General features: G+C 40.9%; 2 protein-coding genes across 2 annotated transcripts in view; one reads left to right on the top strand and one right to left on the bottom strand.

Annotated features, from left to right (window-relative positions):
* LARP7 (La ribonucleoprotein 7, transcriptional regulator) overlaps nt 1–17,989 on the bottom strand; it is a 37,282-nt gene extending 19,293 nt beyond the window's left edge. Inside the window, 8 exon segments of the mRNA XM_084855882.1 lie at nt 1,339–1,710; nt 3,520–3,628; nt 5,180–5,344; nt 8,967–9,050; nt 9,152–9,252; nt 11,392–11,523; nt 11,526–11,606; nt 17,825–17,989. Coding sequence (XP_084712008.1) covers nt 1,339–1,710; nt 3,520–3,628; nt 5,180–5,344; nt 8,967–9,050; nt 9,152–9,252; nt 11,392–11,523; nt 11,526–11,589 — 1,027 coding nt within the window. The 5' untranslated portion in view covers nt 11,590–11,606; nt 17,825–17,989.
* Nucleotides 17,990–19,189: 1,200 nt separating this feature from the next.
* ZGRF1 (zinc finger GRF-type containing 1) overlaps nt 19,190–27,722 on the top strand; it is a 60,047-nt gene continuing 51,514 nt past the window's right edge. Inside the window, exons 1-7 of the mRNA XM_084855881.1 lie at nt 19,190–19,506; nt 20,353–20,521; nt 21,205–21,273; nt 21,443–21,523; nt 21,628–21,684; nt 22,586–22,771; nt 23,976–26,199. Of these exons, the coding sequence (XP_084712007.1) occupies nt 21,253–21,273; nt 21,443–21,523; nt 21,628–21,684; nt 22,586–22,771; nt 23,976–26,199 (2,569 nt within the window). The 5' untranslated portion in view covers nt 19,190–19,506; nt 20,353–20,521; nt 21,205–21,252. The remainder of the gene's footprint in view (nt 19,507–20,352; nt 20,522–21,204; nt 21,274–21,442; nt 21,524–21,627; nt 21,685–22,585; nt 22,772–23,975; nt 26,200–27,722) is intronic.

Below are 27,722 nucleotides of genomic sequence, written 5' to 3'. Positions count from 1 at the left end.
AAAAAAATAAATTTTAAAGAGATAATAGATGCTTTAATTTCTTACATCACCTTTTCTTCAGGGAGCTTGAGGCAATGAACATAAGATTTCTCCCTACTCCCCCAGCACACATTTGTCCTCACAACAACCATGCGGGGTATATTAGGCACAGAGATAGTAACTGATCCAAGATCACCTAGTGAGCTCCATGAGGCTTTGAAGCCGAGTCTCCAGTCCTAACTCCAGTCCAGTCCAGTTCAACATACTAACCACTTAATGTTTAGCATTCTATTTCAATCTAACATTAGGCTACAGAATTCTTAAGTATATGCTGGAAACTGAAGAACACAGATGAAGTATTTGCATACATTTGCGGTTTATTTTAGATTTTAAGATCAGGCTTATCTAGGAATAGAAGCTACCACAAAGATTTGAGAAATCATCACTCTGACAGATCTACTGTAAACTTCCACAATTCAGAAAAAACAAAAATAAAAAGGTGTAGTTTTCTATCTTCCATAAAAAATCTTACTGTACATGTACATGATTTGGTACCTAGTAAATTTCTTTTTCCCTCCAACAGTAAAACCTTTAACAGAACTTCTTGTATAGCAAGGGGTCCAAAGACATTAGAATCTCTAGTTCGGAAACAATTGCCAGCAACATTTGACATGGGGTCACGAAGAATCAGACATGACTTAATGACTGAACAACAATAACATCTAGCAGCAAACACAGATTTGTATATCTGTTTATCTGTAGGCAACGTTCTACATAGACATAACGTTCCCCATTTGAGATGGGGAGAAATACCGTTGGGTTTCTGTAGTTCTATGTTTGCTGTTATTCGTGGATTATGCTGCCAAGTGCTTTGTTATGGATTATGCTAGCCTTGGATTTTAAATACCAATAGCTCCTCATTCACACATATACTAACTCAGTTTTGCACATATTGGTCTGCTAATGACAGAAACAAGGGTATTCCTCTCAATAATTTTCCTATTCAGTATCCCAAGTATGAATTCTAAGCAAATGGCAGTTATAGTATAAATAACACATGATGCATTACCAGCATAAGCAATGCCCAACCTCACACATCCCTTATTTGCATTTTATCTGACAACTTGAAGAAGAAACTTTCTGTTTGTCTGCTACTGATCCAAATATAATTTTTATGTTCTACTTCCTGGTGTCTGAATCCACTCTCCTCTCAGGCTTTGAGAGGAGAGTTACTTTACACCATCAAACTCCCATTCTCTCCCGCTATTTAAAAACCAGTTCTACACATTGGAGTAGTACTGTCCAAAATCTGCTTCAGAAAGTCAGTAAACTAAAAAAAAGGAGTGATCTGACTCTTACCTTTGGAATCCTCTGGCCCTTCTGTGGATTCCTCTTTTGTAGAATGAACATTATCTTTCTGACAAGTTTTCTTCACCTTTACACTTGACAGCTCTCCATCCCCAGAGCGGCTTCGCTTCCTCTTTCCTGGTCTACTTTCTCCTAAACCTGAGCTTTCCATTCTATCGAGCTTCTTTTTCTCTTTCTTTGAAGATTGCTGTTGGACTTCTGATAATTCTGTTTCGGAGTTCTCTGACATTGTCCTATGCCTCTTTGACTTGCTTGTGTGTTCCATAGTAATGTCCATGTTTAATTCTTTTGTTTCCACAGTTGAGTGTTGAATGTTTTCCTTCTTTGTTTTGGATTTTTTCTTCTTTTTCTTCTTCTTTTCTTCTATATGAATTGAATAATATTTATCTCAATATTTATTTCATGTTTATCCCATTTTGCTTCCAAGGAGCTCAGGATTGTGTATATGGCTATTTGCCTCCTTCCCTCCCACATCATTTTCTCCTAACACCCTTGTCAGAGGCAGTTTAAGACAGAGTATGTGACTGGCCCAAGGTCACCCAATGAGCTTCATGACTAAATGGGGATTTGAACCCAGGTCTCCACAGTCAAAATCCAACATTCTTTTCACTACACCACATTGGCTGTACTCATCTGTCCTAAGCCCAGAGACAGCATATGCCCAACTTAGGAAAATCAGTTGAGATACCTCACATGCTGGCTTTAGTTTTCCTGGAACATTTCTTGTTTTAGCAAGAGAAGACAAAGAAAGAAAGTGAACTGCTCTCACGAAGGACTGATACTATAACCTAGCAAAGAGTCTTGTGGCGCCTTAAAGAACGAAGCACCCAGTACGTACATCTGACAAAGCCAGCTCTGGCCCATGGAAGCTTATGCCATAACATTGGTGATAAGATGGCTACTCTTGGAATGTGTCACTATAATCCTAGTTACTCATAATATTTCTATGGCTGAGCAACAAATCATTCAGTTCAGCCTGCTTGTATATAAATTTGTTTAATATCACTGGCTTCAATTGGACTAAGCTGAAATGTAATATTAATGCATTTAATAATAATATTAATTTATATTAATAACTTGTCAACTGCACTGCAAACCACCATCTGACTACAGAATGGATCAAAAAAGGGCAAGTATATAGGAAAGCAGATAGATATGAGGGCTGCTCATATGAATGCCCAGATGCATTCAATGAGATATGATGGTGAAGTTGATCACATTCAGTAGCCACCCCCACTAACACTGACATGTCCATTGGACAACCCCCTAGCAGCTGCATGTTTACTGTTAACGTATGGGTATAAGTCTCCTCCGTGTGAATGTAACACCTGGCCAATCAGGGTTCCTGCTTGGGTTGAGGAGCCCTAAGCACATACATCCATAAATGTGTAGGGATCCTCCTCTTCTACTAATATTGAATATACAAGGGCATGGGGGTGCGAGGACAGTAGCAGGCACATCAGTGTTAGGTGGTCTTTGATTAGTGGCCATGATTGTCAGCCCCCATGTTCAGTGAATGAGAGGAGAGATTGTATGAATAGCTCTCTTTTCTAACTCAAATTCCTCTAAGATGCTGGTCTGTTTTCTATAAACATACTTTGGTTATTTTAATAGCTAGCTGCTAAGATTAGCATATTTGTTATCATAAATTCAAATGAATATTATGCCTATAAAATTTCAGATTGCTGAAAGTTCCTATATATACATGGATGAAGAACAGAGGTAGGCGACCTTTTTGGTCCATGGTCACATTTGGCCATTTGAGAAAAAGTCTTGGGCACCATCACAAAATGGCTGCTATGGGAGGCATGGCAAAGTAACCTGCCCAAAAGACTGAGTACAAGGTGAAGGTGGCATCTGAGCCCCAAAACACTAAACAAGTCCTTTGAACCCACAATTTTAATCACCAGCGGAAATGTATTTCACAGCAATCCCAGCTGCTGGCAAGAAAAATGTGTTAATTTTAAAAAGTATGGGGGGAATGCATCTAGGCGGGCACCAAGAAAAGTGCCCAGAAGCACCTTGGCAACAGTTGGCAGAACATTACCTACGCCTGATCAAGAACAAATGTCCACCTTCTAGCAGTATATAGAAATCAATTACTTTGATAACAGAAAAAATTATCCTCCAAACAATCCATGGACAAAGTAAAGCTATCAGCTTTGTACTCACCAACTACGCTGGAATCACTTGTAGGCAGTGTAGGAACAGCCTTGTTTTTTACTGTTTTGGGGAATATACCAGGTTTTCTTGGTGCATCTTCTGGTGGATTATTCAAGAACTGAAATGCAAAAGTCAGATTTAATATAACCACTACAAGTTATTAAGAAAATAAAATTCCACTGGATTCCAGGACCCACTGAATGTTTCCCTATATATCCTCATTATCTAGAACTTGTTGCATTTGTTATATAGGGATATAGGGAAGCCTCTTAATATTGTAAAGGATTTAAGTTGTGCTATATTTAAATACCAACTCTCTGGCACTGATGTGCTATAGGTACTGACATAAGGAATAAAACTAAGACACATGAGTGTAGTTTGCGTTGCTCCTCTCATTATATTTCTGTACCTAAAACCCCAAAGGGTTGGATCTAGAATTGCCATTCTATAAACTGAAGGGCTACTTCCATTGTGGTATGGAAGTTCCCACTGGAGGGATGGGGAGAGGGAACACTTTTTATTGATTCTCCCTTCCCCCTGAAGTGTCATCTCTAGACTGTTCTGAAGGGCTCCTAACGCTATGGAGCAGATCTGGAGATTTGGGGGCGGGGGAGATGGGGAACTGTAGAGAGAAAGGGGAACTGGCAAAAATCACCTCCTGCGTTCCTTCCACCATCAGGAGCATCCTGTTAGCAGAACTCTGCTCAGGAAAATCTGGAACCAACTCAGATTTTTCAGTTAGAATAAATCATGAAAACGAAGTAAACATACATTTACTTTGAAGACTTCCTTAACTGAATTGATTCCAAAAGATTTAGGCTACAAGCCCACCCATACAAAATCGGGAGTAAGCCTCCTAAATTTAGTGGGGCTTACTTTGAATGTAAATGTGCATAGGACTGGAGAGCAAGTTTCTTTTGGTAAGGACTGTTGCATACAAGGACAATAGTAAATGGAGAGGGGACAGGATAAAATTATGAGTGGTAAGGAAGCTGGAGCTATGTAATGCAATTAATAGCACAATGCTATGTGTGTCTACTCACATACATTGAATTAATGGGTTTTACTTCTAGGTAAGCATGCATAAGATTGCAGCCTAAATATATTCCCTGACTGATTTCCCATGAACTCTAAATTTAATAGACATTGCCAGGAAATTTTCAGTCTACGATAAGAGCTAGAAACATGCTGTTTTTAAAATTTAAAGCTGAAAACTTTCCCAGATAACAAATTTTGTCTTTCCAAATTCATTGCATGGACAAAGCCTTGGTGTATTTACATAACTGAAACCAGAGCAGGACTCATACCGAACTACAAATTGTTTGAGAAACAGTATTGGTAGAGAAGTCAAAACTGTGTATAGACATTCATTCATTCATTCATTTATTGCATTTATACCCCGCCTTTTTTCCTCTTGCAAGGAACCCAAGGCGGCTTACATTATCCTCCTCTTCTCCATTTTATCCTCACAACAACAACCCTATGAGGTGGGTTGGGCTGAGAGTCTGTGACTGGCCTAAAGTCACCCAGTGAGCTTCCATGGCCGAGTGGGGACTAGAACCCAGATCTCCCAGCTCCTAGTCCAACACTCTTGCCACTACACCACACTGGCTCTCAGACATGAAGCTGAACACCACAAAAATAGTATTTTAAGTTGTCTATAACTGACCTCTATTGCCTTTTCTGCTTGTTCTTTTGTTTCGAATTCAACAAATGCAAATCCCTTCGGGTCTCTGGTAGTCTTATAGCGAGGGATGCTGGTATAAACTACATTGCCACATTTTCCAAATACCCGTTCAATCCAACTGTGATTGACATTTTTAGGAAGCAATTCCTAAAACAAAACAAAAGCCCACAAAAGGAAGAATGGATATATACATTAACATTGTTGTATAAATATTCAAGAGCCATTACACTCACTACATATTTTAAGGTCTAATCATCTTGGGTAAACCAAGACAGGACATCCCTATTGTTTATACATCACAATTTTAACAGATAGATACTTCCCCTTTCCCCATTCATTTTATACCAAATAATTATCTTAGGGACCCCTGACTGCTCTAAAGATTTGAGAAAAAAGGTATTTCAAGGCCACCATCCTATTCCTTAGAAAGTATTATAAATATGTTCTAACACAAGAAATGCTAGGTGGTAGTATTTGCTAACAAATTAGATCTGAAAGCCTCATTTCTGTATTTGATATGTGGATGACATGGGTAGAGAGCAAGTAACGCTTGAGAGATGTTTGTCAGAACACTGTATTAATTTATAATGTTTCCTGTGATATTGGCCTGGTTCACACATAATAACTAAGGGTTAAACAACCCATGGTCAGGGCTGAACAAGCTACCACCCGCATGCCCCTTCTGCTTTGCATCTGTTTTCCCACCCACCCCACACCCAGAATGCCTCATTCTTGAGTTGTTTGATGTGGTGTGCGAGCCCAGAACTCTGGGTTGTTGAGGGACAAACAACCTAGGGTTTGAACCCATGATTTGCTGCTGGGTTAAAACTTGGGGTTGTTTGTTCCTGAACAACCCAGAGTTCCAGGTTCACACACTGCATCAAACAACCCATGAATGGGACATTCCCAGGCTGTTGATAAAGCTGATGCAAAGTAAAAGTAGTGAGTACAGGGGAGGCAGCCCACCACTTCCTCCATCTTTTTTCTTTCACAATAATTCAGTTAAGGAGGAAAGACAGAATAGCTGCACAATGCCTTTTGATTGGGTAGTGCTAGGAGCCCTCCACCAGAAAGCACCTTTAGGCTATCCCTGTATGGTTCCAGATCCAAACCAGAAGTTGTGAGAGGTATTCTCTTCCTTTCTGCTACTGAGGGCTTTGGTAGAGTATCAACAGTTTCTACTTCTCAGGGTTCCCATACAACATTTTGAAAACAGATGCCATCTGTGTCATGGAGAGACTCCTTTCCATCAATAGTGTTGACATGTGCATCATATCCCAGGCAACTCCTGTTATTAACTGTGGTGATAGTTTTATTCCTTCTCATCAAGTGATGCAGATGTTAATTCAGTCCTTATTCTTTCAACATCTGACCATGCCCAGAACATTAATATTAAGGATCTTCCTGTTGCCAGTGATACTTTTCACTGCAACATCAATTGGAACTTTTAAAAATGGCTTCACATGTCCATTTGTTACAAATACACAACATCTTGGTAAAACGATGTTGTGTGTCTCCAGCTTGCACCTGTTAATGACATCACACACACACACCCCACCTCCTCCCCCAGTAATCTTGCTTTCTAGGGATTTCCATGGCTCCCTGTCTGGAGACTGCTTGTGATTATGCAGGCTCCTTTCCACAGTAAGCCCAAAAAACAGAAATTCCAATACATTTCTGGAACTACAATATCAATTCCTTACTTAACTCAATACAGTGAAAATTGTTATGACTCTGATCATATGAAATGGTCTGATTTGGGGTTGGCCCCACATAAAGCAGTCAGATAGGTTATTTTAAGATTCAGAAAGGTGATCTCTATCAAATGATACCCATTTCAGCCATGTACCTTATGATGTAATTAACAGTCTGCTTTTGGAGGGGTCAGAAAGGGGGTACACCCGAACAAATTCAATCAGATTGAACAGTTTGGAATTACATACACTACGCCCCAACAGATGCTTCTTGTTTCATCCATGTACCTTATGACATAATTATTGGCCTTGAAAAGGGATTTGGGGGGGCTGCCACCCCCTAAATGCCCCAGCAGTTGTGCATAAGACTAGCAGTTTTGGAGAAGCCACAGTTTTTAGATGGTCAAACTTTTTGTACTTATGACATAAATTTTTTGACATGAGCTCTTGTACTATTAGGGGGATACATACTTACAAGATACAGCAACATTTAACCAAACACTGAATAAAAACCTAATTTTAATATCCAATTTGCTAAGTAAGTATCTATCTTGCAGGCTGTGGAACTCGCTCTCAAAGGAGGCTAGGTTTGCTCCCCTGTTATCCTTCTGCCAGCAAGCAAAGACTACTTTATTTAAGAACGCTGTGAGTCTGTTGTGTTGAGTGCTACATACATACACACGCACAGAGTCATTATTATTGATTGCATTTTTATCCTGCCTTTTTTCCTCTTGCAAGGAACCCAAGGTGGCTTACATGATCCTCCTCCTCCTCTCCATTTTATCCTCACAACAAAAACCCTGTGAGGAAGGCTGGGCTGAGAGTCTGTGACTGGCCCAAAGTCACCCAGTGAGCTTCCATGGCCAAGTGGGGACTAGAACCCAGATCTCCTGACTCCCAGTCCAACACTCTCACCACTACATCACACTGGCTCTCATTGTTATGTTTTTATTGTATTGTTTTATTGTTCTAATCAATTTTAATTGTTTTGTAAGCTGCCTTACATGCCATTATTTCATAGAGAGGTAGGATACAAATAAAACAAATAAATGTTGTAAACAAGCTTTAAATACATAGGAATATATTGGATTAAACTTTTAAAATGTCCTGGTCTGTGTGTTTCATGCCTATAGCCTAATCCAGCTATTATTTATGGGGGAATAAGGGAGTGAACAAAAATTGGTTGGTGGAAACAGAAGATAAGGGATAAGGTAAGCAGGTATACTCACTAAACAGGGATACATAGTGATCATGGCTTTTTAAAAGTTTAAACGCTTCACATTTGGTGGAGCTCAGTGCGATTGGTAGCCAAAACCTTCACAATATTGTGGAAATGTGGTGAAACAAACCCGGAGACTTATGCGTATTCAACGTAGAGCAGGAAGTGCCTTGTGCCTCCTGCTCTGCATTTTAGATAAACGGGTGATGTCACTCGTCTAGTTGAGGCTTTGGGGAGGAAAGGAGGCTGGGGACGGAGGGATATCTCGTAGACCCATGTCCCCAGTCTCCTCCCTGCCCCCAGGATCACCTCCTTTTCCCCATCTCCATGCTCCATTTTGTGAACATGGAGAGGTAGCCAGAGTGGTTCTCTCTGCACTGGGTACAAGGGGGAAGGGGCAGGTATCATGGTTTCCTGGCTCCCAGCTTGGAGCCCTGTCTACGAGCTCAGAACCATGAAACCGAGCAATCCTATGTCCTCTCAGACGCTGTCTAGGGACATAGGACTGCTCCCTAAATTAGTTAAACTTCCACAAGTTGGTTAGCACTGGTGGAATTGATCCTCCAACGGACGGTAGAAGGAGATCAGTTTACCACAGCATACAACCATACGGCTCTTCCTACCCCTAGGATATCAAAGTACCCAATGCTTTCACCATTATTTAGGTGCTTGACAGTCAAAACTCCAAAATATTCTCACAATACCCCAAACCCTAATTGTATAAAAACACATGAACTAGCAATATTTCATTAATCCTCCTTCCTGAAGATTTAAGAGTGAAAAAAATATTTTAAATAAATAAAGGACAGTTCAATTTTAGAGAACAAGGAGGAGTTCAAAATTAGAGACATCTTACCACATATACCGTACGACTATCCACATCTTTAGGCTGCTCACCCAGTGGTTGTCGTCTTCTTATCTTAGTTCCTTCTAAATCCAACTATAAGATACAAACTAATTAGGGAAGTCTCTTCTACAACATTTCATCTCATTCAGCCTTACAGAAAAAGACAAAATAAAACAAAGAGATTTTATACTCACCTCTACAACAGATGAACTTTTAACTGCTCGTGCTATCAATTTTCTGTCAGTGGTTAATTTTTTCATTTTGTTAAAAGAAACCAGAAGCGATATGTCAACATCTAAAGACAAAAGTGTCGAAATTAAGGTAGGAAATGGTAAGAAAGTGACTGACCTAGTTTGCACATAATGATAACCCATCAGTTTAAAAACCAAAGGGTTGTTGGGACACACAGGTGCACTGCTTGCAGCACGCCTGCCTCTTCCACTTTAGCACACAACCTTTGTAGGTTGTGCAACATGACATGTGAACCCAGAACTCTGGGTTATTTAGGGGCTCAACAACCCAGCAGTTAACCCAACAATAACCCATGAGTTAACTGCTAGGCTGTTTAACCTCTAAAAAATGCAGAGATCCAGATTCACACATCATGCTGCACAACCTACAAAGGACCTGATCATGGGTTGTGCTGTAAAGCAGACGAGGCGGACTGTGCGTCCCCAACAACCCTCAGTTTTTGAACCGATGCATTACGTACGAACAGCCCCACTGAGAAGGCTTGTGAGACTGGCCTTTGGACCTGTCAGTTAGGAGGGAGGCTCCCTCTCCAAGGGGAGGCAGAACAACCTGCACAAGCAGCTAGCTCTTTGGCAATTGACTCTCAGAACTGCCCAGAGAGCTTCAGCTATTTGGCAGTATAGAACTGTAATTAAATAAATAAGGGTATCTGGAGGAGAGACATTTGGAGAGGAGTTAGCTGATCTGGTATAAACCTCTGGGCCCTGTCATATTGCTGTTTTGCCCCTTCAATGACCATTAGTGTAGAAGAGAAACAAGAGAAAAACTATAAATAGGATTTAGGTTTTCCTTTTTGAGAGACTGCTCTGTATCATTATCCTTTGCTTTCCCACCAATGATTGTGCCTCCTTTTTGGAGATTTCTCTAAAAGTTCCCTATGAGAGTACCTTTCTCTCAACTGCTTACTGAGTACAGAGTCTTATTTAAAACATTTTATACTTCATTTTAGTTAGAATTCCAGTACGGTGCAGTCTATTAAACCACAACATAAAAATAATAAAACTGCTAAAATGTGTAATTCTTAAAAACATATACAAGTTAACATTCCTAGGTAAAAAAAAAAAAATTTAGCCTGAAGCTGGAAAGCGTGTAATGTGGGCACCAGGGAAGACATTCCATAGTTGGGCACCACCGCTAAGAAAGCCCTTTCCTTTGTTGACACATACCGTACTTCTGATAGAGGTACCTGAAGGAGGTCCTCAGAAGATTTTAACGCATGGGTAGGCTGGTATGGGAAGAGGTACTCATCCAGGCTGCAAACTATTTACAGCTTTAAAGGTAAATACAAGAAGTCTGAATTAGGCCCAGAAGTGAATAGGCAGCCAGTGAAGTTCTTTTCAAGCAGACTTGTATCTCTTACTTGTATTGTGTCATATTCACTGTGAAACTTGCACCATTTGTGCTTTAATTGTCTGCTTCATTGACCTCAGCTCCCCAGTGAAGTAGAGAGCTAGTCAAGCTCTACATTGTGGGAGAGGATGCTTGACAATGAACATGTCAACAGCCAGTTTCATCTCACACTGCACAGTGAGACCAAGATTTCAACAAGAGCACCAGCCATGTCAACTGGAAACTCCTCAAGAGCATTCAAGAATCCACTGAATTTTCTGGGAGTGGACAAGCTTAATGGAACCAACTTAAATTTTAGAGTTTAAGGCTGCTCCCAGCCCTGCCAGAGTCACATGATGAACCAGGCAGTGACAGCTGTGGAACTACCTGGCTGAAACTGGCATAATCCTATCTTGCTCCAACCTCCCTTAACTAGAGGGTGGTATGCATCACAGAGACTTCTGCAATTAAAAGGATAACTGTCCTCTGCTGTGGTAATGTGACAATCCCATCACTACTACTGCTGTTTTTTCTGTTGGACCTTGTATTTTCTATGGTGAGATGTTTTAATGCTTGTTCCAGAAAGCTAGAGATAATGAAAATCTGAGCAGTCACCAAAAATATGAACCTTAAAGGATTAAGAAAATCCAGAGTTTTTACTACAATCCAGCTCTCTGAAATACAACTACAAATGTTCATAAAAACATTTAACAAAATGATATCCAAAGCCTCAATATGATTAGCTGAGACTACTTAGATTCTCCGCAGCTAGAAATGTATGAACAAGGATTCCCACGAGTTGCATTTCAACAGCAATGTGCTTTACAGCTAGCTTAGTAGAGTACGAACTCACATCCATCTCTAGATTTTTCTATTTGTTCTCGGAGAAATCTGTCTTTGTGGAGATTGACATCGCCAAACCAGAAGTCCACTTGCTTGGCTATATCTGAAAGCACCTGTTTAACTCTAGACCTTTTTTTTTTTCTCGTTCTTTTCTTTGTTCAGTAGTTTCTTTTTCCATGGCTTTACTTCTTACACTTTCAGTCTCCATTCTTGACACTTTGTCACCTGAAAATTAATATAACATGATGCTTATTTTTATTCTGAGGAGCATCCAGTGCTCCTTTGAATTTGTATAATATCAAGATTTCTACTACAGCACTGTTATATGCATATAACATATGAATGAAATAAGTATATACGTTTCCTTTTTACTGAAGCAAATGGATACTGTATGGCCACTTCTCATCTAATTAAAGATCTTAACAACTTAATTTTATAATGGAAAATGGATAAATACCTACTTTAAATTATACATTTCATTTTACAGTAGCAAACCACCCAGATGGGTGGCTAATAAATCAAATAAATAAATAATAAACCATGCACAAAAACATCAACAGCACAATAGTATAGGTTGCTTCAACATTACAGCCCTTGAACACTACTGAGGCACTGCTTTTCCGAAAAATCAAGAAGCAAAATTTAAATGTTGGTTCCACACAGCACTTAATATAAAGGTTCTTCTATTGTTTATGCAGGTAATTCTATTCAGAAAAGGTCCATTACAACATTTTCCTCTCATTTTTTTTTCTTTTATAGCAATGTTTTGCCATAGAAGGAAACAAAGAAGAAACCAGAAACCTTCCTCTCCACAACAGGACTGACCTTAAAGGGCAAATAAGAGGATATTCAAAGGGAAATTGACTATTCATCAGTCCCCTCACTGCTACAGTCAATAGCAAACAATAAAAGGGGCAATTCCCAGAGAGTAACTGCAATTACAGCAAAAACAAAGAGTCTTGTGGCACCTTAAAGACTAATATTAATTTTGCCATGAGCTTTCATGGACTACAGCCCACTTCACAGGAAATGTTTAATTAAAAGCACAGTAGCCTGAAAGGCCCCAATTACAAGTGGCCAGTCCACACTGGACAGGCTGGTACTGCAATTGCAATTACATTTTACTGTTCTAATTGTATACAAATTAAGCTTCCAACTCAGACTTTAAGTTAGTCTACTGGCCTTATTTATGTCTTCCATAAATGTCAATACTACGCTTTTCCTCAATTTTGGAGAAAATCTAAAGTGAGCCTCAAACCTTTGAACAAAAGTATGAGTGCTTCATTACCATAGCAATTATTTATCATTAACGATATGCTTCTGAACTATTTAAAGAAACACACATTCATGCTGCATTCCCCAACAACTTCCATGGAATTCTCATTGAATTAAATAACATAGGGCATTGAATTCACTGACATATCCTATGCTGCCAGTGGGACTCACTGCTAGCATACCAGGGAGCTAGCAGTTCTTCAAGCAAGCGGAAATGAGTGGAAATGCTCATTTCAGGAACAGGGCACATCAGCAGAACTTACAGAAGGGAGCTCTGCTGACCAGTCCTGATCCAGAAACTAGTGTTTCTGGATGTACATTAGGCAGGGCAAACTCCTAGTTGCACTAGTGTTCAGTCCTGATGATACAATGGAATGAGAGGAAGCGCAGCAGCAGCATTGGATACTGTCCTCCGTTCCAAATGAACCATGAAAGAGAAATTTTTGTCCTACCAAAAAGTGATGTCATATGTTGCATCATGGGAATTAAAAGTGTGCTAAACTAACACTTTCTGACTAAAGGAGAAAATGCTTCTACTCAGTTTCTGTATGGGCACGTTAACACAGCAAAAAATGACAATTACAATGATAACTAACTCATGCAATTATAATTCTAACCAAATCGCCTGAATTTATTTGTGAGTGAGATATAGCAATATAATAAACCACAATGTGAGACCTCTTAGAATAGAAGTATGCAACAGAAGCACATAAACATTGAAATGGGGTAAAACCTGTCCTGCAAATCTGGTCTCTCTTCTTGTGAGCTGACCGATCAAGATGATTAAGGTCAATGTGTTTCCAATCATAGTTTCCAAGGATAAATGAGATCATGTTCTCTCCAGTAGGACAGAAGTGCAGCATAGGTGCAACTCTCCCACTGAGATCTTTGGCTTACCAAAATGTCAACACTGAAATTCACCACATTGTGAATTGTGAATTCACAAACAAAATATAAGATGTTAGCCACTATATTTAAGGCTAATTCACACTTACCCACAGAGATGTAGTAGCCACCATCAACACACACACCAAGCTAGGCAATAGCTGCTTGGGAAGGGATCATGTCATTATCCCATATAGCCATGTTTCCTGGAACAATGTGTAACTGCAGTACCAGGAAGCTAGTCCCATACATTTATGGAACTGTTAGAAAAAGGATTAGACAAAACAAAATAGAGGGTTAATCTATTAATGGCTATTAGCATGATGGAACCTCTGTGTTCAGACACCGTACACCTTTGGGAATAAGATGCTGGGGACAAAGGTCAGGACATGGTGATCAGCATGATGTCCTGCTTGTGAGATTTCAAAGACATCTGGCTTGCAATTGCTGAGAAATAAAAGCCAACTATCAGACCTTGGTCTGATCTAAGAAGACACTCTCTATTGTTCCACAACTAATTAAGGCCAAAGGCCACCCTACAACTAACAATTCAGCTTTTAAGAGGATCGTTAAAATGGTTATTCACATAGGAGTTAAACTGACCATTTTATAGTGTTTGTATTCCTTCTCTGCCTCCCTTTCAAACATATACATTACACCAATCCATTAATTTAACAATTGGGAGCTCCCTTATGGGTCCTCTTACATACTTAACAGCTGCCTGAAATTAAGCAGGTGAAGCTTTTCCTATCACCTACTTAAATTCTGGATATCAGGCTGCTGTTACAACCACAGGAGCTGGGCCAAAAAAAAATGCCTCATTGTTGGTGCCTTACCTCTCAGACCAGTGGAATTTGCACAGTTTGACCTTGCAGTCAGTAATATGTTCTGTGACTGATCCAAACTTCCCTGCCAACTAGCCTCTTGCCCTAACAGACAGATGTCAAGCTGTTTCTTACGCTTTTTCTTTCAATACAACACTTCAACACATATTCCAATCCAAATAAAATTGGCAGTGGTAATTCTGGTCTCTTGACATAGGCCCTTCTCCTACACCTGATAGTTTTGTTTGCACTTGAATACCACCTAACCATATTTCACTTTATTCATATTATGATAACAGCAAATTAACCTTCATGACCAAGAAATAACTGTTTATTTTGCTGTTACAGAGCACCTATATGAGGCACAGCCTAGAATATCAGGCTGGGATATGACAAACCAAAGTTTAAATCCCTGTTTGGTTAAGAACCTCACTGAGCAACCAGTCTTTGAACCTCATGCAGTAGGCTAATACATTCTTTGAGAAAGGGCAGCACAACATTTCTCAAACCTCCCCAGATATGATCCATACCAAGCCAAAAGAAAAAACAATTGGGAGAAGGAGTTAACCAGCAATAGGCCTATGTTTCCCACTGTAGCCAGATACCTATGGGAAGCCCACAAACAAGACATGAGGGCAATAGTCCTCGCCTGCTGTTATTTCTAAGTAATTGCCTCTGATCCTGGGGGTAGCGTATAACTATCATGACTAGTAGCCATTGATTGCCTTATTCTTCATGAATTTGTCTAATCTCCTTTTAAAATGATCTGAGTTGATGGCCATCACCACATACTGTAGCAGCAAATTAAGTACACACTGTATGTAGAAGTATTTCCTTCTAGGGGAGGGGCTATAGCTCAGTGGTAGGACACATGCTTTGCATGTAGAAGGTCCCAGCTTCAACCTCTGGCATCTCTAGATAGAGCTACAAAACAATCCTGCCTGGAGAGCTGCTGCCAGTCAGTGTTGATAATACCAGGTTAGATGGGCCAATTGTCTGACTCAGTATAAGGCTCTGTTCCATTTGTCTGTCCTGAATCTTCCATCAGTCATCTTCATTGGATAACCCCAGGTTTTCTTATTATATGAAAGAAATCAATACTTCCATTCACCAATGTTCTCTAGTGTAGAGCATGGGTATTGAACCTCTTTCAGCCTGAGGGCCGAATTCCATTTCAGAAAAACTTTCAGGGGCTGCATTCCAGTGGTGGACAAGGCCAAAATATTTTTTAAAAATACCAGCATATTTTAGCTTAAAGCTCTTACTGCCAGTAACTAAGCTTCAGAGGAGACATTTCATCCAGGTAGAATGGGGGAAAACACTGCACAAATGCCAGGAAACCACCAAATCATCAGTGGTTGGGGAAATGGGGATGGTGCCAGCGATGGGAGTGTGGCCATCTGGGGAACCTGGGAAGACCAGATTTGTCCTCCAGGCTTGAAGTTCCGCACCCCTGGTATAAAGTTTATTCTATACAATGCATGATTTGATATGCCTCTAGCATGTTTCCCCTTAATTAAAACAAAAACATTGAAACTTTTCCTTGTAAATATTAAATAAGGGAGTTGCTCCACTCTTAACCTTTTTGATTACCGTTTCCTGCACGCCACATTTGGTTAAGAAGCAAAATTAGAAAATGAATGTAAGAAAATAATGTCTTCGTCAATGTTTGCTCATTTAGGGCACAATCCTATGTTTCTATGTTTAGACAGAAAAAAGTCCTATTACTCCTAGAATCCCCCAGCTAGCATGTCTAAACATGCATCGGATTGGACCCTTGATTCACACAAAGGAAAAAATAGTTTGAGAAAGCAAAAATGTTGGGCCAGCTATGCTCCTTATTTGTGCTTTAGTTTTTATGAGAGAGAAAACTAAAGGGCACACATAATAAGAGTACGCATCGTGTATAAAGAATGAATAGTGCTTTTCTCTCTCCTCCATAATACTAGAACTCAAGAGCTACCCAAAGAAATTATTTGGCAGAAGAAACAGGGCAGATGAGAAAGCACTTTTTTTACACAATACGTAATTAAAATATAGAATTTGCTGCTACACTGGATGGCCATTACCTCAGATGGCTTTAGAGAATGGTTAGATTTATGGTCTATGTATTTGTCTAACGGGAGCTACTAGCCACAGAAGCTAAATGGAACCTCCAGATTAAGTAGCAGCATACATCTGAAACTAGTAGGGTTTGGGATGGGGGGAGCTGAGAAGAAAAACTGCTGCCTACAAGACCTGCTCTGCGGGAAATAAAGTGCTGGTCCAGAGCTGCAATTCCTTGCATACTTATGTGATATTAAGTTTTACCTAGCCTTTCGCAAAAATAAATCTTGGTTTGAAAAGAGCAGGGGATAGATCAGAAACTCTTCTAGGAATAGAATGCTGTAGGCCATATTAGATCCTGCAGTAATAAACAGGCAAACTATAAGCAAACTCAAGAATTTATCCACTGTACTGGGAGTACGACCTGGGAGTATGCCAAGCATGATATGCTTTAAGAAAATAGACAATAAACGTTAAAGGAACTGCCATGTTTATAACTGGATAACTCAGCTTCTGAATAGGGCAATCCTATGCACACTTACAACAGAGTAAGCCCCACTGAATACAGCAGCCTGCTTAGGGCGGTGTTATGCATGGATCTTTATGTTCTTGTTTGGGACCACAGGAGTGCGAGCACCCCTCATAGGGTGGGGAAGGGAAGAGACCTCAGAACAGTCCGTCTCTCCGCTGTCCCCTGAGCCAGCCTGGTCTAATGGTTAAGAGTGTGCGATTGGGCCTGAGGAGAGCCAGTTTCGAGCCCCACCTCAGCTATCAAGCCCACCAGGTAAGCTTACACCAGTCAGTCTAGCCTACCTCGCCTGGTTGTTGTGAGGATAAAATAAGGAGAGGAGAGCCATGTACGCTTAGAGTAATGGCGGGGTATAAATATAATTGGAGAAGGAAATGGCAACCCACTCCAGTATTCTTGACAAGAAAACCCAATGGAACGTATCAGGAGGCGACGGCAGAGGATGAGATGGCTGGATAGCATCACCGATGCAATGAATATGGACTTGAGCACGCTCCGGGAGAGAGCGCAGGACAGGAAGGCCTGACGTGCCATGGTCCATGGGGTCACGAAGAGTCGGACACGACTGAACAGCAACAATAAATATAATAATGCTTCCAACTCCGAGTCTCCACAGGGCTCTTCGCCTCAGAGTGGGCGGGGCACACGGGCGGATAGAAACCTGTCAGCCAACACGCACCCGAACGCCCCGCCGGCCAGCTGTCGCTGCCCCGCCTCCTCAGCTTGAGCCGAGCAACCGCCCCCTCGCGCCGCGCTCAACGACTCCATCCCTGACACCGAGCGAGGCGAGCGCATGCGCGGACGCCGCTGCGCCGGCAGGCCTTTCAGGGAACGCGCAAAGGATTAAACGAGGCCGACTCCGCTCCCCCCGCCCCCGGACTGACCTGATGTCAGGAGCCAGCGTGAGAGAATCAGGGCAACGCCGCCCGCGGAGCAGGCTAGGGGCGGGCACCACTCTCGGTCCGCTTCCCTCCTCGCCCACGTTGTAGTATTGAATTCTCGCGCGACACACAAGAGAGCGCCCTCTTCCCCTGCCCTATTGGCTGCTCGGAAGGCGAACGGAGCGGGCTTTCGCGCAGGCGCGCGCAGCCGTCACGCGCGTCTATACAGACGCGACGAGGGCCATTCTCCGCCTCTCATTGCGGTTGTCATAGAAATAGGAAAGCATGGCCTGGCCGGCGCACGCGCACACAATGTAAACATCCGGTAAAAACAAAATCGGAAGCCGCCATCGGCTGTGATTCTCTATGATCGCGGACAGGAATTGTTCTCTTATCCCCGAGCGCCTCCGTGGTAAAAACAGCAACCTGGGAATCCCGTATAGCCACCTTGGGTTCCACGATGCAAGAAATGTGGGATATAAATGTAACAATAATGTGATCTAACAATAAAACAAAATAATTGCATCGCACGACTTCTCACAATCTCATGCAAATTCTTCTCAGTACGGTCAATTAACCAATTAAATGTGCATAGGGTCTCAGCCTGGCAGCGCAATCCTATGCATGTTTTAAGTCCCACTGAATTCAGTGCGAACAGGACTGCAGTCAGAGCCTCACCAGGTACTCAATATATATTATAATATATTCTCAGCCCTGTATTTGAAGGGCAGCCAGCGGACCGTCCTCTATTTGAAATACTGCCCCGTCCCAATTCCGATTTCGGGCACAATCCTACGCACGTTTAGACAAAAAAAAAAAAAGTCCTACAACTCTCAGCTTGTAGGACTTGGGAATTGTAGGACTTTTTTCTGTCTAAACGTGCATGGTATTGCCCCTCTAAATAAAGAACCGTAAGAACTGTTGCCCATTCACAGTTAGCACCTGGACAGTTGACTGAACAGGCAGGCTGTTCACCTGGTCACAGTTTTCCGCATTATGGCGGGCTTTACTGTATTTCTATTTACATTATAACAACTTCTAGATTTGCAACTATGCATCTAAATTGGCACTTGCACATCTTATGCACGTTTGTGTCCCTTTTGTTAAAGCGACGCATTCTCTCTTTTTTGCCATCCATAAGCGGCCCCCCTAGTCTTTTTTCTCACCAGGCTTCCCTGTGGGCGCAGCGTAGAACCACTCTTTCCGCGCTAACTCTATGGTGAAAGCCTCCTCCACTTTCTACGGGAAGCCAGAGCGGAAATACCGTCTCACGTTAATCCGGAAGTGAGGCACTGCGACGTTGCGTTGCGTTCGCTCTCTATGGTTTTGCTAGTGTCGTGTAGAGAGGACGTCACCACCAGCTGGGTTGGGCGGGAAACGTTTGAACGCAGGAGCTGGGTGGGTGAGAGGATGGCGGAAGCGCGCGGTGGCCGTGTGGGCTCCCGCCAGGGCTTCTGAGGGAAGGAGCCGCTCTCCCGTGATAGGGCGGCGGGCGAGCTTGCCTTTCGTCAGTCTGGCTGGGGAAAGCGACTTATTTATCTGTCATTGGCTGCGATATATAAGCATCTTCGGCTAGTCTTACTGGTTTGGAGATGGGAATATACTTGGTCCTGGGTGCCGCCTCCCTCCGTTCTCCTTCTGCGGCAAGAGTGTTGGATTCGGACCGGTTCAAGACCTTCCACTGGGTGACCGTGGGCTATTGCCTGTCTCTTAGCCTAACCTACCTCGCAAGGGTGGCTCCGAGGGCACAGTGAGGTGGGGTGGAGAACTTTGCTTGCTAATCTGAGTTCCTTGGAGGAAAGGCGGGATATAAAGACTGTTATCTTTATATCCCGCCTTTCCTCCAAGGAACTCAGATTAGCAGACAATATTAGCCTATATTGCAGCCTAAGTTACTTCAAATAATTGTGAGGATAAAAGGTGGGGTATGCTTGTAATAAATAAAAACCAGGGGAACAACATATTCTGTCACTATATCCTTAGAAGCAGAGCAGGATAAAAATGTATTAATTTTGGCAAAATTTGCTAAAATTGCTGACTTTTAAACATGTCTTGCTGTGTCTTTAATTTACATGCAAACATTTTGGCAAATGAATATTACTTTGTTTCCCCCACCCCACCCCACCCCACCCCACCCCACCTCACCTCCATGGAAGCAGTGTGAAGCTTCACTTAGGGTGCAATCCTATGCATGTTTAGACAGACAAAAAGCATACAACTCCCAGCATTCCCCAGACAGCCATTTGCTGTAGGACTTTTTTCAGTCTAAAAATGCATAGGATTATGCCCTTCCTAAATTTTTGTGAGTCAGGCTCTGGTGAAAGAAGGGAAATGTGGCAATATTAGTTACTACACCCTAAAACTTAAATCTGTCTTATTATGGTTACTTATTTTCTTGACAGCTTTAACTAAGGAGGAAAAAATGCTTAGCACTGACATCCCTCTTGTACTACTGGGCTGTGACTTTAAAAAAATGCTCTAGTTTACTAGCTTGCTAAAGACTTCTTAACTGCTTTTTGTCTCTTTAACAGAATGATGTAGACAAACAAGTATTAAAAGATCTTGGTGTGTGATTTTGATTTCACCAGGGCTTATGGCTTTGTTGCACTAGCCCACTTCTCTTGTTCCTGAAGAGGGATACTGGTTCAGAACCTTCTTCCTGTCTCCTGCTGATAATCCTTGTTAGGCAGAGAGAGAAAGGTGAAGATTTGCAAAGCGTTGTCTGAATCAAGACTGTATGGATTGTGTACATCGATGATATCAGCATTGAATATTTTCCCCCAAGTTATATTTCAAATTAAAAGTGATTATTTAAATTTTAGAATTGCAGTTAATGAGCTAATCAATTAGTTTGCTGTTAATTTTTCAAAGATGTCTTAAAATGTAAGTGCAATACGTTGCGGTAGTTGTATGGAATTGAAAGGTATTGAAAGAAAAAAAAACATTACTTGCTTTAGATTTATTCAAATCAGCAAAAGCACAAAAGTCTTTTTTTTAAAAAATTGAGGGTCTGTTGCCAGTACTGCTGATGAAGTGCTCTTGTGCTTAATCACCAAGGCTGTATTCCTATGCACACTTACTCAGGAGTAAGGTTCACTGAAAACAATAAGACTGACTTCTAAGGAGATATGTATAGCATTGCATTGGTTTGCCTGCAATCCCAAATACCCTTGCCTTGGAGAGGGTCCTATTGAACTCAGTGGAACCCACATGTATAGGATTGTACTGTATATTGCTTTTTTAACTTCAGTAAGTTCAGATTGCTGTTTAGGGATTCAGGAAGGCACACTGTGTAAAATTAGTTATTAAGAAATAGGGTGCACATGGCTCTTTGGATCTCAGACATTAAGTTCTATTGACTTAAACAGGATTTTTTTTTTCAGGTAATTTGGAAGTGCAAACCAATGGTGTGATCTTGTTTCACCAAAGTGATGGCTTGTCAAGAGTTTATTGTGAGTCTGATATTTCAACAATACTTTTGTATTTAACTTAACAATGTTTCAGATTCATCAGTATAGTTAAATTAATCATAAATTTAAAAATTAGGGCAATAAATGTAATAAAACAAATTGTGAAATGTCAATTAAGTGTGTGTGTGTGTGTGTTTATATATCAAAATAGGTTTTATACACACATCAGAAGACTAAAAAATCCAAAGTTTGGCAAGATGGAATTTTGAAGTTCACCGTTGGGGGAAATAAGGTAAATACATACATTCAGTAGGGTATTATACTGACAACATATGTGGGTGTTACTACTTTGTTTGATGAAATACCAATTATCTCACTTCTTTTACTCAAATACAGGTAACCTTATTTGATGACAAAGGACAGATTTTGGATAGTATTTTTGTGAAGTTTCAGGTATGTTTTGTTTTCCGTAATGTGATTATTTTATTTGCTTAATAGCTTTAAAAGATGGCTTGCTTGTTCAGTTGAGCCAGAATCTCCTCTGTTGGTTTATATTGATCGCGGGTGTGTGGGTTTTCTGCTCAGCAGCTCATTTTGAGTAATGTGTAATTCTAGATGCCTCATCTCATAGAGCCAGACAATCTAAATACACAAGACCACATGCTGTATTTCATATGAGGATATGCTAAAAATAGTTTGATTCCTCAGCTCAGAAAAGTCAGACAAGGACAAATTTATACAATAATTCTCTCTCTGTGAGAATACTCTGCAAAATCAGTATGTTGTGCTTGTGGTGGCAAGGCTCTCAGAAATGCACACAATCTGAACACATGATCATGACAGAAGTTGCCTAATACTTCATAACAAAATTTACCTCATGGCATGCTTGTGTGAATTTACCATGAAGGGTCTCTGCTACCACACTCATCAACCATTCTCACCTGTCCACAATTTACTTTCTGCCATGCTCATCTCTTCCTCTTCCCACTCCACCCACCATTTCCTTCCTCCACTGCCACACTCACCTCCTTCTGCTTTCACCTTCCTTATTAGTGCTGCTTAAGTGAGCACAGAGGTAGATGGTGATGGGGGGAGGAAATCAGCAAAGGTGGGGTCTGCCAGGTATACTCAGAGGTCCTGGCGGGCACCACATTGCCAACCCCTAGCTTAAAGAAATCCAGAAAATGTTTAATATAAGTGCCAGAAATGAATACTTGCATTTAAGGATTTTTAGGGAATCCTTTTGGGATAGATACTGCAGAAATAATGAAATCTGAGAGTATGTACTAATAACACTGCATATTGTTTCATATAAACATGCTACCACATTATCTTTCCCCACCCCTCTCTCTAGGTAAAACCTGGAGATGACTTGGAATGTGAGCGATATTTAATCACAGTTGAAGCTGAAAAAGCTTCTGAAACTGGATGTAAAGATCAGCCAAAGAACACAGAAGGGCCAGTGTTAACAAGAAATCAGTTGAAGTCTTTTTCCTCTTCGTCCTGGCACCTGCCAGTTGGCTTAAAGCGAAAATATACTGTATGTTGTTTTCTTTCCCCTCCTTTATACACGTGCTCACATACAAACACTAAAATGAAGTCTTTTGATCAGAAAGATCTGTAACTGGTTAGATTTTTATCGAATTAGGAAACATAAGCACTGAACATGTACAACTTGAAATGTACATGATGGTTCCACAATTTTTGGCTCTAGCCCTCTTCAGTACAGTGTGTGTTACAATATAGGGTGGCCCAAGTTAACCACCATATTTCACATTGGCAGTAAGAGCAGTAGGTACAATGTGTGCTATCAGGCCAGCAGAACACTGTGAATGGAAGGAAATTGTGCAATATGATACATAGTCTGCCGTGTGTAAGGTGCTATGTAGTTGTCCATGTGCTTTAAGGGCAGTTACAGGTGAAACATAGCATTCTTCAGCATTCTTCACCATTAAATATGCACATCACTGCAGTTATCATTAGAGACTTATAGGGAGCAATCCTGTTGGGATAAGCGGCCGCTTCCAAACTCGGAGGCGACTGCCAAACCAATGCACGTCAGGAGGAGTGCAGAGGGGATTCTCTCCTCCGTGCTCCAGTTGCCCTGTATTTGCGGCTAGATGGCCGATTTCAGCTGTCTAGCCATGGGACACCAGAGCACAGGGTGGGGAGGCCAGATGATGCATAGGAAGTGTCGTACTGGCGCTTCCGCACTCCCCGCCCCCAGGAACACCCCCTTTTCCCCTGCTCCACACTGCTCGTATGAGCCCGGGGATGATCTGCACCACCTACGAGGCAGTGGGGGTGGGGAGGTGGTTCTCTGGGAACTGACCAATCCTATGGCCATCTAGCTGCTGTCTAGCAACCATAGAATTGCGCCCATAGAGTAATTTCCAGTCATGTGCAGTTGACAGCAGGTCACTGGATCTGATGCTTCTTAACATTTGTGAACTGCAGTACACAGAGCTGAAAGTAATGGCAGTGCCTCAGTTTTCAATTCATATTTTTAGGTGGGGACTTCTTTGGAGTTAAGAAGACTGTAAAAGTTATTTGTCCTATTATGTTATATGTACTCCTGTTTTGTTATAAAAGAAACCCATCATTTTAAATTTAAATCTTATTTACTGATTCAATGGAATATTGCACAATGAATATAGAACAAGCAGTGTAGTGTATAACCCTGCTGCTTAATACTAAAACTTCAATGATGAAATTTGCCACAATTGAAATTATTCTCCTTTTAGGGTTTCCAAGGACCACGTCAGATGGAAAAGAAAATGACAGTGGAAGAAACTGAAGCAGTAGTATTGTCTACATCTAAGGGTCCTCATTTATCCTTTTCTTCTCAGTTCTCTGTCTCTTCCCCATTATTTTCTGTTCCTTACAAGAAAGGCGAGACTAACTTACTCCAAAACTTTAATGGGGATGCTTTCATGAAGAAGCATAGAGACACTGAGTCTGTTTCTTTTTTGACTTTCAGCCCTTGTGCTGATGAGCATAAAGTGGCACAAAGCAGGAACCAAAGTACCGATGGTGCAGATGCTGAATATATAAAGCCAGAATTTCAATTGGATAATGGAATGGTCAAATCAAACTACTCTGCAAGCAATGCTGGGGCAGTTTCTCCAAACCTAAGGAGTAACGCAGAAATTTTAGCACTTCTGAGCAGGGAGCAAAAACCTTTGAAAGCCCCAGGGGAGGAAACTAAAAATATCACTGCCTCACTGAAAAACATGTCGACATTGATTAAGTCAGAATTTAATCTGGAAGATTTGCCTTCATCTATGCCATCAAGGAGGACAGACTTTTTGTTCAAAGTGAAGATGTTGGGAGGCACAAAGCATACTAATGAAGAAACCACTAAACACATAAAGCCACCAAACTCAGAAAAAATTGTGCAGACAAAAAGCCGATGGGATGCATACTTGCCTTCATGTTTAGCAGAGGAGTCTCCTGATACAGATAATGCAGAACACAATGGCAACAGTGTTGGCAATCTGCAACTAGTTAAAAAAGACTTAAAGGAGAATGGCACTGTTAATAGGATCCAATACAGCGAGGACATTAAACAAATTCTACAAGTACCTGATTCCTTGGAAAGCAATATTTCTCCTGTTAGTAAAAGTTCTGTTAAGAACCAAACACATAGCTTTGTCCCAACTGAATCCATCCTGAGTAAAGAGAATGACAATGAGGTTGTGTCATCTTTTCATAGTATTCCTTATTCGAATTGTATAAATGCTTCAAAAACATTTGAAGACAAACTCCCCAAATCCAGTAAACACACAATGACTGGTAACTTGGAATTGGTTTGCCAACAGTCCCAAAATGAATCTGATCCAATGGTATGTTCTGAACCTTTCTCAAATGGCTCTGCATATGGAGATCTTGGTGATCCAGATAAGCAGTTTACAGAGGTTAACTTCAATCTGTTGGAAACATTAGGTTTTAGTGACACAGAAGCAGGAGAGCATGTAACTAGAATGCTTTCACAGTGCTCAACATGTTTTAAAGAGGAAACTGAAACTCAACTTGAGGTCAGTGTTCAAAAGAACTGTGATATAAAGGCAAGTAGTCCTGAGAGAAAAGATAATGTACAGTCAGCATTTCTACAAGGTAGGGATATAATTCATATCTCAGAATCTCATCCATTGCAGCTTTGTGATCAAATCCCGGTGGAGCCTAACAAAATGAAAGAAAATTGTGTAATTCCTCATTTTGTAAAAATGCTACAACATTCAGAGGCTACAATTGTTGATGAAAAGATAAAGGCAAATGCAATAGGTATTCAAAATGTATGTGATCAAAGAGATCTTATTTGTACCGATAGAGAATTGTTAATGGAAAATGATGTGGACTGTGAAGTGAATGGTAGTGAGTATCATAATGAAATAACTCATCTTAGAAAAACTAATATAATTCCATATCTTCCTGCTACTTCAAATGGCTACTTCATGGATAAAAGTAATGGAACAGATATGGAGGCTGGAGCAGATAATTCCCAACCTAGTTTCATAGGTATTTCTGATAACATGAGACCAGTTAATTCTTTACTGATCTTTCCTGAAAAATATAAGTGTTCTGATAGTTTTGCCCAATATACTGCAGACAAGCAATACTCTGCACCAGAAAAAGAATATGATCTAGATTTCAGGCCAATTACTCATCCCTTAAATTGTGAGACTTCAGATAACTCACTAATGAGTAAAAATGAATTTGGAAATGCAGCAGGTATCTTGGATTCTTTTTACAAATCCAATGAAGATAAAGAAAAGGATTCTATATGTGTTACATCTTCAGCTGTCGATTCTTCAAGACTTCTTCCATTGGCAAATGGTTTCAGACTGTTAAGATCACTTACAGAACATAGCACAGCCTTAGAAAGCCTGCAAATGATTGAGGAAAATACTGGCATATTGTTCCAGAGAGAAGGACTAAGAGAAAAGCAAGAGTCAACTGGACCTGAAGGTTATTAGTTTCTATTTTTAGAGTATAGCTTACTTTGCAATACTGTCCGTTTTTTCCCCCACTAGTTCCTTTTTCCTCATGTAGAAATTTGTGTCGTAAGGAGAGCTAGTTCATTACAAAAAAAATACAGTTTTGATAACTGCGTTTGATGCACATGAAACATTCTCCTCCATAAGAATTTCCAGCCATGATTAGCACACATGTGAATCTGTTTGCTATAGTTTTTAGAAAGTTAGACTTAAAACTCGTGTAAAATTTAGAGTTTTTCATGGACTTGTATAAAGCCTGGATCAACTACAGCTGAAACCTGATGACACTGAAACACTTCAGAATGAATCTGTAGTAATGTTTTGTATTGTCCTGGTAGGGCAATAAAAGTTCCTTAGGTCTGGTGAAGATTTAACATTGTGAGTCTCTTAACTGTTAAGAGACGGAGAGGTATGATGGGTTCTTCCTTTCCTGTGTGAATTCCCCCTCCTTTCTGTAAGGTAGTATTATGTCTTGCTTTGATTCTAACAAAATCTGGTTTACATAACCAGATTCCCTTGCAAGTAGGATTTGATAAGCCAATTTCAAGTTCTAGTTAAGGGAAACATGGTTGGTGTTAACCACAGTTAGGAATCGTGCAGATACAATATTCTATAGTGTATAAAGCAAGCCATAGAAGCGGTAAGGGAATTTGCTTAGAGGAGATGAAGGGAATACATGCATCAAAAGCAAGTCTGCTTTACACTCCCAAAGAGTTCAGAAAATCAGAAACATAACATCTGCAGTTGGTCTTATGTAGATATTTGACCTCTTTATGTACACATTCTGTCAAGTAGTTCAGTATCTTGGAAGCCATGGTGTTTTCATACAGTCTACACATATTGTTGTTCAGTCATTAAGTCGTATCTGACTCTTCATGACCCCATGGACCACAGCACGCCAGGTCTTCCTGTCCTGTGCTCTCTCCCGGAGTGTGCTCAAGTTCATCTTCATTGCATCGGTGATGCTATCTAGCCATCTCATCCTCTGCTGTCCCCTTCTCCTTTTGCCTTCAATATTTCTCAGCATCAGGGTCTTTCCCAGGGAGTTTTCTCTTCGCATTAGGTGGCCAAAATATTTGAGCTTCAGCTTCAGTATCTGTCCTTCCAATAAGCACTCAGGGTTGATTTCCTTTAGGACGGACTGATTTGACCTCCTGGCAGTCCAGGGGACTTGTAAGAGTCTTCTCCAGCACCACAGTTCGAAAGCATCGATTCTTCGGCGCTCAGCCTTCCTTATAGTCCAGCTCTCACAGCCATACGTTGCTACGGGGAAAACCATAGCTTTGATTATACAGACCTTTGTCGGCAAGGTGATGTCTCTGCTTCTTACTATGCTGTCTAGGTTTGCCATAGCTTTCCTCCCAAGGAGCAAGCGTCTTTTAATTTCATGGCTACAGTCACCGTCTGCGGTGATCTTGGAGCCCAAGAAAATAAAATCAGTCACTGCTTCCATTTCTTCCCCTTCTATATGATGGGGCCAGATGCCATGATCTT

This window comes from Heloderma suspectum, chromosome 5 (genome assembly GCF_057233095.1).
Source record: "Heloderma suspectum isolate Gila_16-S chromosome 5, 16-S_ref, whole genome shotgun sequence".
Classification (NCBI taxonomy): Eukaryota; Metazoa; Chordata; class Lepidosauria; order Squamata; family Helodermatidae; genus Heloderma; species Heloderma suspectum.
The sequence above is the reverse complement of the archived record's forward strand: the minus strand, read 5'-3'. Positions and strand labels throughout refer to the sequence as shown.